This window comes from Sardina pilchardus, chromosome 19 (assembly GCF_963854185.1).
Source record: "Sardina pilchardus chromosome 19, fSarPil1.1, whole genome shotgun sequence".
NCBI lineage: Eukaryota > Metazoa > Chordata > Actinopteri > Clupeiformes > Clupeidae > Sardina > Sardina pilchardus.
The window spans coordinates 28,276,247-28,292,134 of record NC_085012.1 but is presented as its reverse complement, the minus strand read 5'-3'; the positions used below and the strand labels follow the sequence as shown (position 1 = coordinate 28,292,134).

Here is a 15,888-nt window from a genome sequence, read left to right as displayed (position 1 = left end):
CATCTGCATTTTGATTCCGCTTGACATGAAAGCTTGACTTTCCCGCTTCTTTTTTGATAGAATGTTCCAGCTCCAGGCAAGTTCCAACTGCAACAATGACTATGTGGAGATCCGGGAGAGAAACGCCACGGGTCCTCTGATTGGACGCTTCTGTGGGAGCTCCCTGCCCTCCAACTACACATCTTTAATGGGCCACGTACTCTGGGTCAAGTTTGTGTCTGACGCGTCGGTCAGTGGAGCTGGCTTCAGAGCCACCTTCTCTCTCAGTGAGTACTTCTAGTAAAGGCATGCTCATGTGGTCTTAGGAATAATGTTTAATGTTAGGGCTAAACTGTATTTTGTGTTAGAGAATAAGACCAGCATCTTTTATTTTAATGGCTGGAGCACTTTCCTAACCCTCAGAAAACAAAATCACCAACACAGCGATCATAGTGGACATACTGTACTACTGTGTGACATACACTCTCTACACTCTGTTGACACTTCATAATGCCTTTGGTTAAGGTTTACAAACACAAGCACCAAATCTGGTCCTTCAGATCAATGCCTATACCCACACAAGTTATGTTGATCTGAATCAATCTTAAACTATTCAACCTCATCTGTATCCAACACTCATTTAAAAGGCAGGCAAAGTGCAAAGTTCTCAACAGCTTATCATTTTGCATGTAGGCGCATTGGACTGACTCATCAATGCTTTGCTTTAAGGTGGTGCTCAAAGTAAATTTTTGCCTAATTGTTAAATTAACTTAAGTTAGACTTGGCATATGCACTTTGTCCATCTTTCAACTTAGGCCTCTGAGTTTCTGGGATTATTGGTAACCTGGAGCCTGCGTTTATCTTTTCAACTTCTCATGCTGCCGTCTTTTGTAGTGTTCGGGAACGACCTCACTGGCTCCACGGGTCAGATAGCGTCCCCGCTGTGGCCGCACGCCTATTACCCCAACGACGCAGACTACCGCTGGACCATCTCTGTGGACTCCGACTACTACATCATCATCCGCTTCCTGGATATTGATATCGAGGATCTCTATGATTGCTACTATGACAACCTGAAGGTACACTTTTCTGTTCTTTTTCTGCTTTCCCAATAGGCCAAGACTTGCATGATCTCATATAAAATTCCAATACAAGATCCGATATCAACATGTGTATTACATGATTTTAGTTAATACAGAGGTTTCATTGGCAGATCTACAGTATCAGTAAATGTGTAGCTTTTCACTCAAGACTGTTCTGCGCTAACCAGCAGTCCCAAGTTACTTTCCTTAAATGGGCAGCATATAGCAAAATTCAAATTCATGTTTTTGCCCCTGTGTACCTCTCAGATATTTGATGGACCCAATGTACATGCCATCCCCATGGGCATGTTCTGTGGCCTGTCCCTGCCTGATCCAGTGAGGAGCTCTGGAAGTGTAGTGACACTGGAGTTCAGGTCAGACGGCGTTATCAACGGCAGAGGATTCCTTGTTGAGTGGACAGCTGTCCAGCACTCAGGGCCCATTCCAACTATTGCTCCAGGTAGGGTAATCATGCCTGGCAATGTTTCAACAGTGAAGGTGGTGTCTTACTCATGATTATAGTGTTGCTTGATAGGTATGTGTATGTGTTTGTTTCTGTCAGTTTTTGTGTTTTGTGTGTGTGTGTGTGTGTGTGTGTGTTTGTCCTTACACCTTATGGTTGTCTGTGTTTCCAGGAGCTTGTGGTGGAGCCCTTATACCACAGGACACACCCAGCTTCCTATTTTCCCCCAACTGGCCAAGCTCCTATGACAATAACCTTGAGTGCTCATGGGTCATCCGTTCGCCGGACTCCATTGTGGAGCTGAACCTGCTGTTTATGGACATAGAGTCTTCATCCTCGTGCTTCTTCGATAGCCTGTCCATCAGAGATGGTAAGAGGGTTGAGACCAGAATATACAGAGTATTTCTTTCTTTCTTTCTTTCTTTCTTTCTATAGGGACAGTCCTCTTTGGGGCAGTGTTCATTGATCAACAGACAATAGACTTTAAATGAGCCAGAGTTAGCTGTATTGTCACCTGTTGTCCACTCTGTAATGATAAAGGTGAAACGACCCACCAGATTTGTTCAACTGCTCAACTGTGTGTTTTCTTAGGTGAGACCAACCTGTCACCCCTTTTGGCAAACCTGTGTGGCAGAGAGCTGCCCGGATCGATCCACTCCACAGGGGATGCCATGTTTATCCGCTTCACCACTGACAGCAGTGTCATTCGGCAGGGCTTCAACGCCTCCTACTCTAGAGGTGATGGTTCAGCCCAGGCCAGATTCAAGAAAGATGTTAGATAGACAATGTTTTTATTAACTTCATGTCTGTTAAACTTCATGCCTGACTGCAATATAATTCCAATATTCAGCAGTGAGTCATGTTTGTAAAATACATTTTAAAGCTTTGTGACTCAAAATACATGTAAGTCAATGGTTTGAAATTTGTATCAATGTCATTGAGTGGGAACCCTGAGACATGCCTCAACCATTAGTTATGCACTCCACTTTATCCACTTCATCATGTTGACATTGCCTGTATTCTCTATGGACAGGGTGTGGTGGGCTAATCCACACAGATCGTGGGGTGATCAGCACCCCTCGCTACCCCCAGAACTACCCATCCAACCAGGACTGCAGCTGGCACGTGATGGTCTCCTCTGGCTTCAGGGTGTTTGTCAACTTCCAGAACCCCTTCCAGGTGCAGGGCTTCAGTACCGGCTGCACCAGTGGGGACTACGTGGAGGTGAGGACATTTTATTAGAGAGTAAAAGAAAGGGTGTTGAGTATGATAAGGCAGTCACCTGCCACCATAAATATGGGGATCCCCTGCTATGAGAGTGGATCAGAGTCAGGAGAGTGGATCTCCTTATCAGGAAGTACTCCCGTACAGTAATGTTTTACAATGGAGGGTGCTGAAGGCCAAATCAGTACACTTGTGTACTGCCAAACATCAAGTTCTATTGACTATTTATGTGATATGGGTGTCACTCCAGCGGTGTGCCCAGGTCAGATTCACATTGAAAATCAGGTGTAATGTTGGGTATTTATAAAGCATACATCTGTGACACTGACATAATGTAGTAGAGGTTGTGAATTATGAGGTGTTTTACAAATCATCTGTGTGCGTCTGTGTGTCCCAGCTGAGGAACGGGCCGGACGCATCAGCTCCTTCTCTCGGTGGCCGTCTGTGTGGATCCAGTGCCCCGCCCTTCGTCCAGACCACGGACAACAACCTCCATGTGCGCTTCGTCTCGGACGGCTCCAATGAAGGTCAAGGCTTCAAGCTGACCTTTGAAGCACACAGTCAGGGTAAGGGGCCTGTCACTTTGTGACCTTTTCCCGCTTGGCCAGTAAGCCTTTAGTTATGTAATATGCTGTCAAAAGTGCATTAGTGAAATTCGGATTACCTTGTGAAATGTGTTCGTTTTTTTACAGTATGAATCTATTTGGTGTAACAATCTCCCCTACAATAAACAGATTAGTTCTACTTGTACTATGACCAGGGTCCATGTTCTTCTGCTCCTCGAGATATGTAAAGTGAGTGACCATTTGTGTTTCTGACAGCTTGTGGAGGACACATCCCGTTGGACGACTCAGATCCACCAGGCTACATCACTTCACCCAACTACCCCTCCAACTACCCACAGAACGTCGACTGCATCTGGGTCATCTCGGTGCCCAACGGCGAGGCAGTGCAGATCGACTTTGAGGATGACTTCTACATTGAGCCTAATACAGAGTATGACTTTTACATTGAGCCTAATATAGAGTGTGACTTTTACATTGAGCCTAATACAGAGTATGACTTTTACATTGAGCCTAATACAGAGTATGACTTCTACAGTACATTGAGCCTAATACAGAGAACGACACCAAGGAGACACACTGATTGACATTGTGAAGGATAATGAGATGTTTCTGCCAGATGTGGAAATGTTTCTGGTGCCAATTTATATCACACCATATCATTCAGACATATAGAGTACATTCCATAATGTATGACAGGTAGTGTTAAATGGTATAGAAAACACAAATTGCACAAAAGCCATCTCCCACCCCCCACTCTACGGTCTCAAGGAAACAAAACAAAACAAAACAAAACAAAACAAAACAAAACAAACAAACAAACAACCTGGGGCCCGTTGCACAAAAGCAGAATTAAGATATCCGGGATAAGTTACTGAGCTGCGCTCACTGAATCCTAAACAAGAGCATACCGGCTGAATTGGTTGCACAAAGACCAATCCAGGATAAGCAGACACGGATTCATCAAGCCAGGTGTAAGTTATCCGGTATGTGTGCGCGTTGTCGTTCCTCCCCCAAATAACTCACGGTTGGAATAAAAAAGACGCGAAAAATAGCGTCTTGCACACAAAGTGAATAACCGCTTTTGATATAGACTAACAACGAGGTAAAGTTTTACTTTTTTGGATGGGGGATCATGATTATTTCTGTTACATAGCGGGAGTAGGTGTGGCAGATCAACTGAATGCAAATTTACGTATGCACCCACGTGTGTGAGAGCTTCCTTGTCGCGGCACGCAACGTCATTAGGAAGCGCTTTGCCACCGCAAAGATGCACAAAGTATCTTAATTTGTCTTAAAAGCCGAATTAGTTCAAAACACCTTCGAAAAATGTCCCCTCCACTTCCAATCAACTACTACAGCAGCCTATTCATCAAACATCTGTCAAAAAAGAAGCAAACAACGAGTAGGCTATGTTATTAATTATAAGGCCACCATAATTTAAATTACATCCATATGGTATTAGGCAGACATTCTGCTGTGTTTTGCAAGTAAATGCATGTTGCAAATAATATATAAATGGAATCTACAGCTCTTTAAAAAAAATCACGTGGAGGTCTCATTTGAATGACAGCTAGCTGAACCAATCAGATTATGTAATTACCATTAGAATCAACTTATCTTGGCTGTGAGCCTGGTCAGGAGCAGGCTAGCTCCACAGAATAAATCGCCATGGTAACTTATACCATAACATATCCTGCTGCCCCCTATCCCGCTTTTGTGTAACTGGATCACGGATAAATTGAGCCAGCATAACCAAGATATCCCGGGTTAATCCCTTATCCTAGTTTTGTGCAATAGGCCCCTGGTGCCAATTGTTGCTGTAGCTCTCTCACCTGACTCCTCCATCTCTCACAGCTGTAGGTATGACTACCTGGAGGTCCGCGATGGCCCTAGCTCTGATTCGGACTACATCGCCAGGCTTTGCGGAAACACGCGGCCCTCTACCCAGCATTCCACCGGCGCTTCCATGTATTTGCGGTTCCGCACTGACACCAGTGTCACACACAAGGGCTTCAAGATCAAGTACTCCATTGGTGAGTGTGTGCTCAAGAAATGTCCCTCACTCAATTTGTCATGTGTACACAGCATGTAGACATACCAGACATATTGTACATACCGAGTACATACCATGTTGTGAATTGCAAGTGTCGTTTACTTCAGTATCGTACCATAAGGCCTCCTTAGTATGCCTGCATACTGGTCGTTTTATGAGCTGTATTTGCACCTAATACAACAGAGAGTAGATGTGAATATGAGAAATTAAACTCAAAATGTTTTAAAGTGGTTGATATAACCAAAGCTCCTTGATCCGCTTTAAGCCTCTCTGATATAACTGTCCCTTTTGACTCCCAGCCACCTGTACTGGCACATTCATTGGCCTGCAAGGGACAGTTCGAAGCCCAGGCTTTCCAAACACCAACTACCCTGACGGCTCCAACTGTGAGTGGTACCTGCATGGTCTTACTGGCCACTACCTCACCCTTAGCTACTCTTACTTCAACCTGACCAGCTCCTCAGACTGCTCCAGTGACTACGTGGAGATCCGCGAGTACAATGCCTCAGGTAAGCGCACAATACCAAACATCTCACAGAAAGACAACACACACAACCTTTTCATTTACGACACTACCTTTCTTTGAGCTCCTTGCTGATCGCTTCTCCGTTGTGTCTGTCTCCAGGCCGGCTGCTGGGGAAGCACTGTGGTAACAGCATGCCCAATCCCATGGACACTGGCGACAGCTTTGCCTACGTGAAGTTTGTCAGTGACAGCAGTGGCAATGCACCAGGCTTCAGTCTCACGTTCCAGGCCAGCGTGGAGGGTGGGTGACCTCCCTGACAAACTCTTTCTTCTCGCTTACTGACTTCCTCCCCCTTGTTTTCTCACACTTCCTGTTCCCTGCGCCCGCCCTTTCAGTTCACACGTTTTTCAAACTACTGTAAGTCATCATCGATCCATACTTGCAGGTGCAGAGTGGCTCAGAGTCCCCTCTGTTTCACTTTCTCTTTTCTGTACCTGTCTCCGTTAGTGTTCTCTAAAGCTCTTCTGTTCCTTCTTCTCTGTCGGACAGAATGTGGAGGGGAACTCAACGTCCCCTCGGGCACCATCTCCTCGCCCAACTACCCCAACCTGTACCCCCACAGCCGCACCTGTCGATGGGAGATCAGCGTGCCCTACGGCCGCAGGGTCACCCTCACCATCAACGACCTCCGGCTAGAGGGCCAGGGCTCCAGCTCCTGCAACTATGACTATGTGGATGTAAGGCCCTGTTCCTGAGTGTACCTCTACAGTACATACTGTATGCATGCTATATGCTCTGGGAGAGGGTTTGGGGTTTGGTTCTACACAGTTTTCTGGGTTGTGGACTATTTTGCTAGTAATGATCTTTATCTTCACATGTAGCAGAAGGAAGCACAGACAGATCTAGTTTTTAGGATATTTCAGGGCTTTTTCTTGTAGTAGTCAGTGCAAGAATACAGCATACCTCAGTGCTCTAGGCAGGTGAGAGATAGATTTCATATAGTGTTGGTCTGGGAGCAGTGTTTCAGCATGTTGAACAGATCTTCTATTGCACCAGTGATGCTGCAGTAATGTAACTCATAAAAGTTTCAGGAAGAGCCGGTCTTGTACTGTAGTGCAGTTAAGTATTCTGTAATGGTGATGCTGTGGGCCTCTGCCTTTCAAAGGTCTTCAACGGCGTTGTGTCTAACGCCCCGCGCCTGGAGCGTCTGTGTGGCACCGTGGCCGCTGGTTATGAGATCCGATCCAGCGGGAACACCATGACCGTTGTGTTCCGCACGGACTCCTCCGTCTCCAACGGTGGCTTCAGCGCGGACTTCTCCTCCGAGGAGGCAGCAGGTGAGAGGGGAGCGTTGTCTTTGGAGCGTCACAATGTAAAACAGACAAACATGAATAATGCAAAGTGTTTACATGGCTTTTGAAATGTTCATGTCATTTTAGTGTAGTGACGGGACATTGCATTGTCTTGCTTGTGTGGGTTGCTATTGAATGTGAAATAAGGATTAAGGTTCTCCCTCTTTCCGAGTTGTACTCATAGTTTTTGTTTTTTTTTGTTTTTCCCATAGTGTGTGGAGGACTGATCACAGGCCCAGATGGAGGAAACTTCACATCGCCAAACTATGGCGTGGGCAACTACACCAACACACTGAACTGCGAGTGGCTGCTTCAAAATCCCAATCATGTGAATTCCTCCATCGTAGTCATAATAAATGACCTACACTTGGAACATCATCAAACCTGTGATTACGACTATATTGAATTCCGCCTAGGTAAGTCAAATGGCATTTTCACCTCCAAGCACAAGGAGGGCGCTGTGATATTATTAGCAGGCAACAGAACAAATACAGATACTGAAATGTTTTGTTTTCTACTTGTTCCTCTAGGAAACTCAGATGGGGAGCTCTTGAGTCGCTTCTGTGGTCAATCAGTTCCTGGTGTGCCAATAGCGGTGTTCACTCCGGAGCTTTGGGTTCACTTCCTGAGTGACAGTGCTACGGTAGATCTAGGCTTTAAGGCAACATATTACTTCTCAGGTAGGCAGGTATCTCAGAAATGTCTTAGTTTTCTAAATTGAAAGATATTTCGCAGCTGTGTTCTGACTAACTATCACAACTGTGTTCTAACGAACTGCACTGACAGTTTGACCATTGGTTGACGTGTTTGTTCTTTCCCCTCCTCCAGAATGTGGTGGTTTGCAAACCGGAGAGGGTGGAGCGATCTCCAGTCCTGATTATCCAAACCAATACCCCGGGCCCAGCCGCTGTGCCTGGCTCTTAGAGGCCCCTCAGGGCCACACCATCACTGTGAGTGCCACACTCCACAATAAAAGCATCCCTCCCAGAAACATTTATTATGTGAATGTTGTCCTTAAACAACAAAAAAAAGTATTTAACTGAGCTATCTGTGTAAGGCACCAAGACCCCTTGTCAGAGTTAAAGCATTAAAACGGTTGTTTTTCCATGCAGCTCACGTTCACCTACTTCCATGTGGAAGAACATAGCACATGTCGCTGGGACTCTGTCACCATTTTCAATGGAGGATCTCCAGGCTCACCCATTATTGGACAGTACTGTGGCGAGAACTCTCCCGGAACAGTCCGATCGGGGTCCAACAAGCTAGCCGTCGTCTTCCTGGCTGACAGTATCGTTAGCCGTGGAGGTTTCATTGCCACTTGGTCTGCAGACTCCTCAGGTACAAAATGATTCAGTATTCATTGCAGGGCTTCTCAATAATAAGTTAATCTGCAGGTTGTCTTGAAGGCCCTCTGAACTCTTTCGGTCTCTATAGGTTGTGGTGGCATTATTCATGCGGACTCTGGCGATATCAAATCGCCCAACTACCCGCAGAACTTCCCAACCAATGTTGAGTGCTCCTGGACCGTCATCGCTCATGAAGGGAACCACTTGGAGATGAGTTTCAACAGCGAGTTCCAGATCCCAGACGCCAGTGGACAGTGCCAGAATAGCTTCGTTAAGGTAGGTAGTGGAGACCACTCTACCACTTCCCAGAGAGTGTAATAGCATAGGACTATATTATCTGACTAAGACTAAAACTAAGACTGGCTGTTGGTGAATTGTCTCAAGTAAGAAGGCAACATAGCTTAGTGTTATTCCTAAACTAGAAATGTGAACTACAGTAACAGGAATGAGATATGCTGTATCAATGTGAGCCTCTGCCTTTAAACAAGGAGCAATGAGCTGTTGAGCTGTTTTTGAAGGTGAAATTGCTAGCATTGTTACAAATCATGCCATTGAGTTTGGAAATACTCAAACTTGGAAAGTTTGGAAAGGCACTTGACACATGACAGATGTTTTGAAGCATTAAAGCATTAATGAATTGATACAAATTCTTATATCTTCCAATTCATTTCTTTTCCATTTCTAGGTATGGTCTGGTGATGAAGAAACGAACACTGGGCTTTTGGCCACTGGTTGTGGCAACACTGCACCAGCGAGAATCATTGCTCCCTTCAACGTCATCACCACTCGCTTCCAGTCCTCAGACAGCGCTGGCAAGGGCTTCAGCTTCTCCTACTACACACGTGAGTGCCGCTTCACACGGTTCCTCTCAGAGCCCATCCCAATCACGGGACTTAAAAGGAAGAATCACAAGAGGAATTGTGTCAAAATGTGACAAGAACATAATAAAATGTTCTACCCTATGGATTTTAATGTTCTTCGTCGTTTTAACAGTATAGGTTCCATAATAGGCTGTGTGAAATGAAGGGGTGTGTACTTGCACTGCATGCCGCAAATAGCATAAACTATGTATTTGCCAGTTCATCCATTCAAGTCAAGTAGGGGAGAGGCCGCACTATGCATAAATTCACTTTTATTTGCACAGACGTGTTTCAGAGTGTGCCTTCCTCAGTGTGCCCCAATGTAGCAGTGTAACCCATTTTATATACACACACCCATTAACACACCCCCACTGACAACAACAAATGGCATTTAAGTGACATGCAGTCCAATGATGATCATTGTCTCTAATGTCAGTTGTCAATGTCAATTTCAGTAGTTAACAGTCCATTGATGAGCGAAAAAATGACATGTACAGTATCAAAATGACCAGTCCCTCCATTCTCCATGGGTCCCTTTTAACCCCTCTTTATCTCTATTCATTTTCTCAGGCTGTGGAGCCAACTTCTCTGCATCCCAGGGTCGCGTCGTTTCGCCCAACTATCCTGAGACCTACCCCTCCCGTTCCAACTGCTCTTACCTGCTTAACGCTGGAGCGCAGACCGTCATCGTGCTGACATTCCGGACCTTCCAAGTGGAATGTAGGAGTCTCCTTTAGTTTGGCGAACTCTGACATTTTGTTAATTGAATGTGTTTGTAATTGTTCATTTTGATAACAAAGTACATTTTCTTCGCACACTGGCATGTCTCCTTGTCAGTATAATGTCCTGTGTAATGTGTTTAGCTCACTCCACATGTCTGTACGATGGAGTGAAGATCTACAACGGCGCCTCCATGTCTGGAATCCCCATGGCCACTCTTTGCGGCAACACCGTCCCCGGAAAGTTCTCCACCTTTGGCCCAATGCTGGTCAACTTCTACTCGGACTCCATCGTCCAGGACAAGGGATTCCTGGCAGAGTACACAGCCATCCGTGAGTGTTTGCCTGGCACCACCCATCCAAATGAAACAACAAGACACGCCTTCACTTTTAGTTTTGCCAGAAGACCAATGAGTTTTCTACTGTTTAACTCTTTTATTTGTTAATATAAGGTACATGTATGAAGGATTTGTTTAGCGCAGGCAGTTGAACAGACTAGTGTTCTTTAGAGGTCACACACGGAGACACAACACTCCTACAGTAGGTGCTATCAAGGTGTGAGCTCACCCAGTGACACTATGCCTATAGCACGAGTCCTGAGGTTTGTCAGTCTTACATTCGGTGATTTAAAAGGTTTGTGCATAAACCAGAGACCTAGAGTCCAGCTCGAATGCGTCAGCAGATTTGGGACTGGAGGGTCAGGCTATCAGGTCTGGTGATGGATGGGCCTCTAATGGGCCCACTGACCACAGCTTTAGCTGCTGGTGTTCTCTGGGCACAGCGCCTGGCACTGGTGGCAGGGAGGGCGTGGGCATGAGGAGGGGGTGTGGGGGGTTGTTTACGATGGGGACGAATGCTGGCGGGCCTTGCTGAGCCCCTGCAATGGGGGAATGTGCGGAATGGGAAGACGCTGCGCTTTTAGAACAATCGGAGGGGATTTGAGAGAGAGGACCCCCGCACATGGGGAATATGGGGATAGGTGAGGGAATGCCAGTGTGGCACACACACATACACGTGCACACATACACACACACAAATACGCACACGCGGACACACGCACACACACACAAACAGACACGCACACACACACGCACACACAAATACACACACACACGCACACACACACACTCACACACAAATACACACACCAACACAAACACACACAAACACAAATACACACACACATACACAAATACGCATAGCTTCACATGAACATTTGTGCATTTTCAAATCCATTTTTGAACAGGTTTGCAAAAAGACACACACTCACACAGCCTACACAAAGACAGTTTCATCTCACATTCAGGACTCTGCGTCTCATCTCTCATTTTCACCCTTGAGCTCTGGCCATTTTAATTGTGGCTTGTGGCAACGCTAATGGTTGGCCACATACCTCTCAAAACACCATCAGCACCCTTTCAGCCCTCAAACAAAGCAGCCATTATGGTCTTCTGAAAGCGCAGGGGACCTCATCTACTATTGCTGGGTCTGAAGATGACTCATCCCTCTGACCCCCCCAGAGAGAGGGGAGGGTCTCTGAGGCACTGGGATCAAAGGCACAATTCACAAAGCCAGGGGTCTGAACGGCATTGTTTGCTGTCCGTGACCGTTTAGTGTTTCACAAACATTTGAAAAGGAATGCTTTTATTGAACAGTACAGGTAACGACTGGTAATGTATAGTTTGTAGTGAAACGCAGAACATGTAGTTACTGTAAGTAGTCAGAGGGGTTAGATTGGCAATTGTGAAATCACTGGTCCAGATGATCACTTGATGTTGCCCGTCTTGCCCTTGGACAAGGCAGGTCATCAGTCCATCTAGCTGTAAAATGGGTGCTGTGATGGGGAGTCTACAACTCTCGTCCGCATAGCACCATGGAAACCAGACATAAGCACCGGCCCAACTGGCCTCCATGGCTAGGGAAGGGTTCATGTAATCTTCTAGTGAAATGGGACATGTTTAGTCTGGAAGTTCTGAATCCAGTCAATGACTCTGTCGTTCTTTTGCTCCAGCTTGCGGGGGGATCTACAATAGTACTGCTGGGACTGTCCAGAGCCCCACCCTCTCCATCGCCGACTACCACCACAACATCAACTGCACCTACCACATCATGGTCCGCAACAACCGCATCATTGACCTCAAGTGAGTGAGACATGCAGTAAAAACAGCCATCCTTAAAACACACCTGGCTGGCCTAGTGATGACAGTGTAACTGTATTTCTGGCCCTTTCAACAAGAAAAACAAAAACAATGCTTGAACGTTCTATTTTGTTCCCTAACTACTTCCTCTGCAGTAAGATAACACATGAAATGTTAAAATGGAAACCTTGTCAGAACCACTATGACACTGATAATGGAACTCTCTTGAAACGGACCTAATGCTGAGATAGGAATGAAAGAAAACAAATTGTTGAATTAGTTTCTCATTTTAATTTCCTTATTCCGTATCAGTGAATGTAGTCACATGCTACATTGAAGGACTATAAAGATAGATACTACCGTATATTTAAAAGAGACCCACATATTTAGCTTCAGGGAGAGTTGGAAGTAAAAGCTGTTGAGTTGCTACCTTGGCATTTTAATGCTATTAGATTATATGTTTTTGTCCCCTGTGTTTTTGACTTCACTTCCCATAAGCAGACAGGCAGCAACAGCTGTTTTCCTCAGCAGATGGGGATTTTCTGTGCAGTCCAGGGAAACACAGCTTGGCCATTGTGCATTGTGTCTGTGTCAGTGGGAGAGAGGAAGCACTTCCTCATGGGCCTTATTCACCTTACTAATCAAGCCCCTTCTGCAGCGTGACTCAGACTGTACAATATCATGATGGAACGCTGTTATATTTAGATACAGTTCTGTTGTGCAATCTGTATTTTACCTCCAACAGTGGAACTCTATATAATTGCCATGTTTGCAATGCCTGTCAGAAACTGATCATTTATCTTTTAGCTCCACATTTCCTCACAATTTCCTGTAATCAGTCTAAAAATTGAGGGGTTCATTTTTAAAGTTGAAGGTTGAAAGTTTGCGCAACTTAGGTAGCATGGTGTTATTGTGCGTTAAGCTGTTGTGCTGTTCTTTCACTCTCTTTTCCTGAAGGTTCAACACGTTCCATCTGGAGGCGTCGTCCAACTGTCGCTATGACTACGTGGCGGTGTACGATGGAGGGAACACCTTGGCTCCGTTGTTGGGGCAGTTCTGCGGAACCGTGCTCCCGCCCAGACTCCGCGCCTCCTCCAATCAGATGTTCATCGTCTTCAGGACTGACGTATCCGTCTCAGGACGTGGTTGGAGAGCGACCTACGCCGAGACGTTAGGTACAATTCATCATGCCACACCCATCTATGGCCCCCATCTTTATCCCAACACCAATAGAATATAGAACTGGCTTTAACTTTCATATGATCAATGCTATGTACTGTATCTCTCATGGTCATCATGACGGACTACCAACCGCTTATGTGTTAAGACTTCTCACTGAGAGCATTATACCCACAGCTCACAGTCTGACTGGTGCCATTTTTTGTGGGATTACAAATAAGGTTGTAGCTTACAGCAGAGTGATGTAAGCTACACCCCTCCAATGTCACAAATAGATATTGCAGGGCAATTACACATACGCTATATTGCCAAAAGTATTGGGTCACCTGCCTTGACTCCCACATGAGCTTAAGTGACATCCCATTCCTAATCCATAGGGTTTAATATGATGTCGGTCCACCGTTTGCAGCTATAACAGCTTCAACTTTTCTGGGAAAGCTTTCCACGAGATTTTTGACCATTCTTCCAGAGGTACATTTGTGAGGTCACACACTGATGTTGTGCGAAGAGACTGGCTCTCAGTCTCTGCTGTAATTCACCCCAAAGGTGTTCTGTTGGGTTGAGGTAAGGACACCAAACTCTGTCATCCATGTTTTTATGGACCTTGCTTTGCGCACAGGTGCACAGTCATGTTGGAACAGGTAGGGGCCATCGTCGAGCTGGGCTTGGCCCCTTAGTTACAGTGAAAGGAACTCTGAAAGCAAGACATTTTGGACAATTCCATGCTCTCAACTTTGTGGGAACAGTTTGGGGATGGTTCCTTCCTGTTCCAATGCACAAAGTAAGGTCCATAGACATGGATGACAGAGTTTGATGTGGATGAACTTGACTGGCCTGCACAGAGTCCTGACCTCCAAAAGAACACCTTTGGGATGAATTAGAGCGGAGACTGAGAGCCAGTCGCCTCATCTAACATCAGTGTGTGACCTCACAAAGGCGCTTCTGGAAGAACGATCAACATTCCCATAAACACACTCCTAAACCTTGTGGAAAGCCTTCCCAGAAGAGTTATAGCTACAAAGGGTGGACCATCGTCATATGACCCTACGGATTAAGAATGGAATGTCACTTACTGTACAGTAAGTGCATGTGGGAGACAAGGCAGGTGACCCAATACTTTTGGCAATATAGTGTACCTCCTGTGGCCTGCCGAAGCCCTACCACGCCACCCAGTCCAAATCATATTACGGCTATTATCTGAGAGCGGCCCTTGTTCACTCAGATCCCCTTCACACACATGCTGACGCAGTGCCAATGTGTGACAACTTGTCTACTCATTCCTGATGGGCACTGGCCGTAAAATGGGGGCAGGAGGGCATATTTGGAGAGTTAGTCATACTTGCTGGTGCCCAGCGTTAGCCCCCCTCTCCCTCTGGACTCTTTAGGGAGGGACCCAAAGTCTGCACCATGGATGTGTGTTTGTGCCCATTGCTGTCATAGCTTATGCCCCCACTCTCTAACAGAAGCATCTTTTGTACACATGAAGCTGCTCTCGCTATCTTTCTCTCTCTCTCTCCCTCTCTCTCTCTCCCTCACTCCCTCTCTCCTTCCCTCCCTCTCTCTCTGTCTCTCTATGTGTGTGTGTGTGTTGTGTCTGTGTACACATGCTTGTGTGTGTGTGTGTGTGTGTGTGTGTGTGTTATAACATCAGCGGAAGCAGATGGAGCAGCGCTGGTGCCCAGGACTCTGTGCTCTCGGCCGCTGGGCTCTTGAGCTCATCTGTGTTAGCCGGAGACAGACGGCCCCCGCTCGACTCTCGCACGCTGCTTCACAGGAGCCCTGCCCCGCGGGCACAATGGCACACATTCACAGTGTCCCCCGCGCCGCTTGCCCCCCCACCCCCCCGCCTGCCACGCCGTCAGTGCTCCCGATGCTTCAGCAGGGTGACACAAAGGCTCCAGCCCCCCCCCCCCCCCCCCCCCCCACAGACAGGCTTTGTCAGAGGCCAGGCAAGAGAGATGGCCAGGGCTCACTGGGAGTGGTGGCTGGTGCTCGTAGATCTCAGTTCAGATTAACTCCGCTCCGCCTAACGTTTTAGCACTTTCAGCAGCACCTGTAGCCATCCTTGTAGGGAAGGTGGATGTCTGGAGCAAGTGCTGTGCGTTCCTTTGATTAGAAATGGAAAAGGTGAAAAAATAAAGACTGGACCTTGTTTTTTCTTGCTCAAACCAAGCAACAATAACATTACCTTGACATTACGTGGTAACACTTAAGTTTGAAAAAGCTATAAACTTTCTGTCAGTTTTAATATATAGTAGGATCTCATCCTTTGGAGTCCTTTGTTATAAATGCCACTGTTTGTGCTTCAGAATTAAGAAGTATTTTGAGTACTCTTTCTAAATAAAGAGTTGCTATATTAAGAATGTTTATTTTGTTTGCATCATCGTCTCGCTGGGACTCCACCTCTGCCTTTCCCAGGCATCAGGAATTCACTCTCCTTAGGGGGAATGTCCTGCGACAG

At 46.2% G+C, this 15,888-nt stretch overlaps 1 protein-coding gene across 1 annotated transcript in view; it reads left to right on the top strand.

Annotated features, from left to right (window-relative positions):
- The window catches only part of cubn (cubilin (intrinsic factor-cobalamin receptor)), a 51,246-nt gene that overhangs the window by 30,278 nt on the left and 5,080 nt on the right, over window positions 1-15,888 (top strand). Inside the window, exons 37-59 of the mRNA XM_062521467.1 lie at window positions 61-266; window positions 874-1,058; window positions 1,329-1,521; window positions 1,697-1,894; window positions 2,116-2,262; window positions 2,558-2,748; window positions 3,146-3,314; window positions 3,570-3,744; window positions 5,169-5,347; window positions 5,667-5,876; window positions 5,993-6,133; window positions 6,383-6,570; window positions 6,999-7,170; window positions 7,398-7,601; window positions 7,716-7,865; window positions 8,014-8,135; window positions 8,298-8,523; window positions 8,620-8,807; window positions 9,217-9,373; window positions 9,962-10,111; window positions 10,255-10,443; window positions 12,122-12,251; window positions 13,206-13,423. Coding sequence (XP_062377451.1) covers window positions 61-266; window positions 874-1,058; window positions 1,329-1,521; window positions 1,697-1,894; window positions 2,116-2,262; window positions 2,558-2,748; window positions 3,146-3,314; window positions 3,570-3,744; window positions 5,169-5,347; window positions 5,667-5,876; window positions 5,993-6,133; window positions 6,383-6,570; window positions 6,999-7,170; window positions 7,398-7,601; window positions 7,716-7,865; window positions 8,014-8,135; window positions 8,298-8,523; window positions 8,620-8,807; window positions 9,217-9,373; window positions 9,962-10,111; window positions 10,255-10,443; window positions 12,122-12,251; window positions 13,206-13,423 — 4,088 coding nt within the window. The remainder of the gene's footprint in view (window positions 1-60; window positions 267-873; window positions 1,059-1,328; window positions 1,522-1,696; window positions 1,895-2,115; window positions 2,263-2,557; window positions 2,749-3,145; window positions 3,315-3,569; window positions 3,745-5,168; window positions 5,348-5,666; window positions 5,877-5,992; window positions 6,134-6,382; window positions 6,571-6,998; window positions 7,171-7,397; window positions 7,602-7,715; window positions 7,866-8,013; window positions 8,136-8,297; window positions 8,524-8,619; window positions 8,808-9,216; window positions 9,374-9,961; window positions 10,112-10,254; window positions 10,444-12,121; window positions 12,252-13,205; window positions 13,424-15,888) is intronic.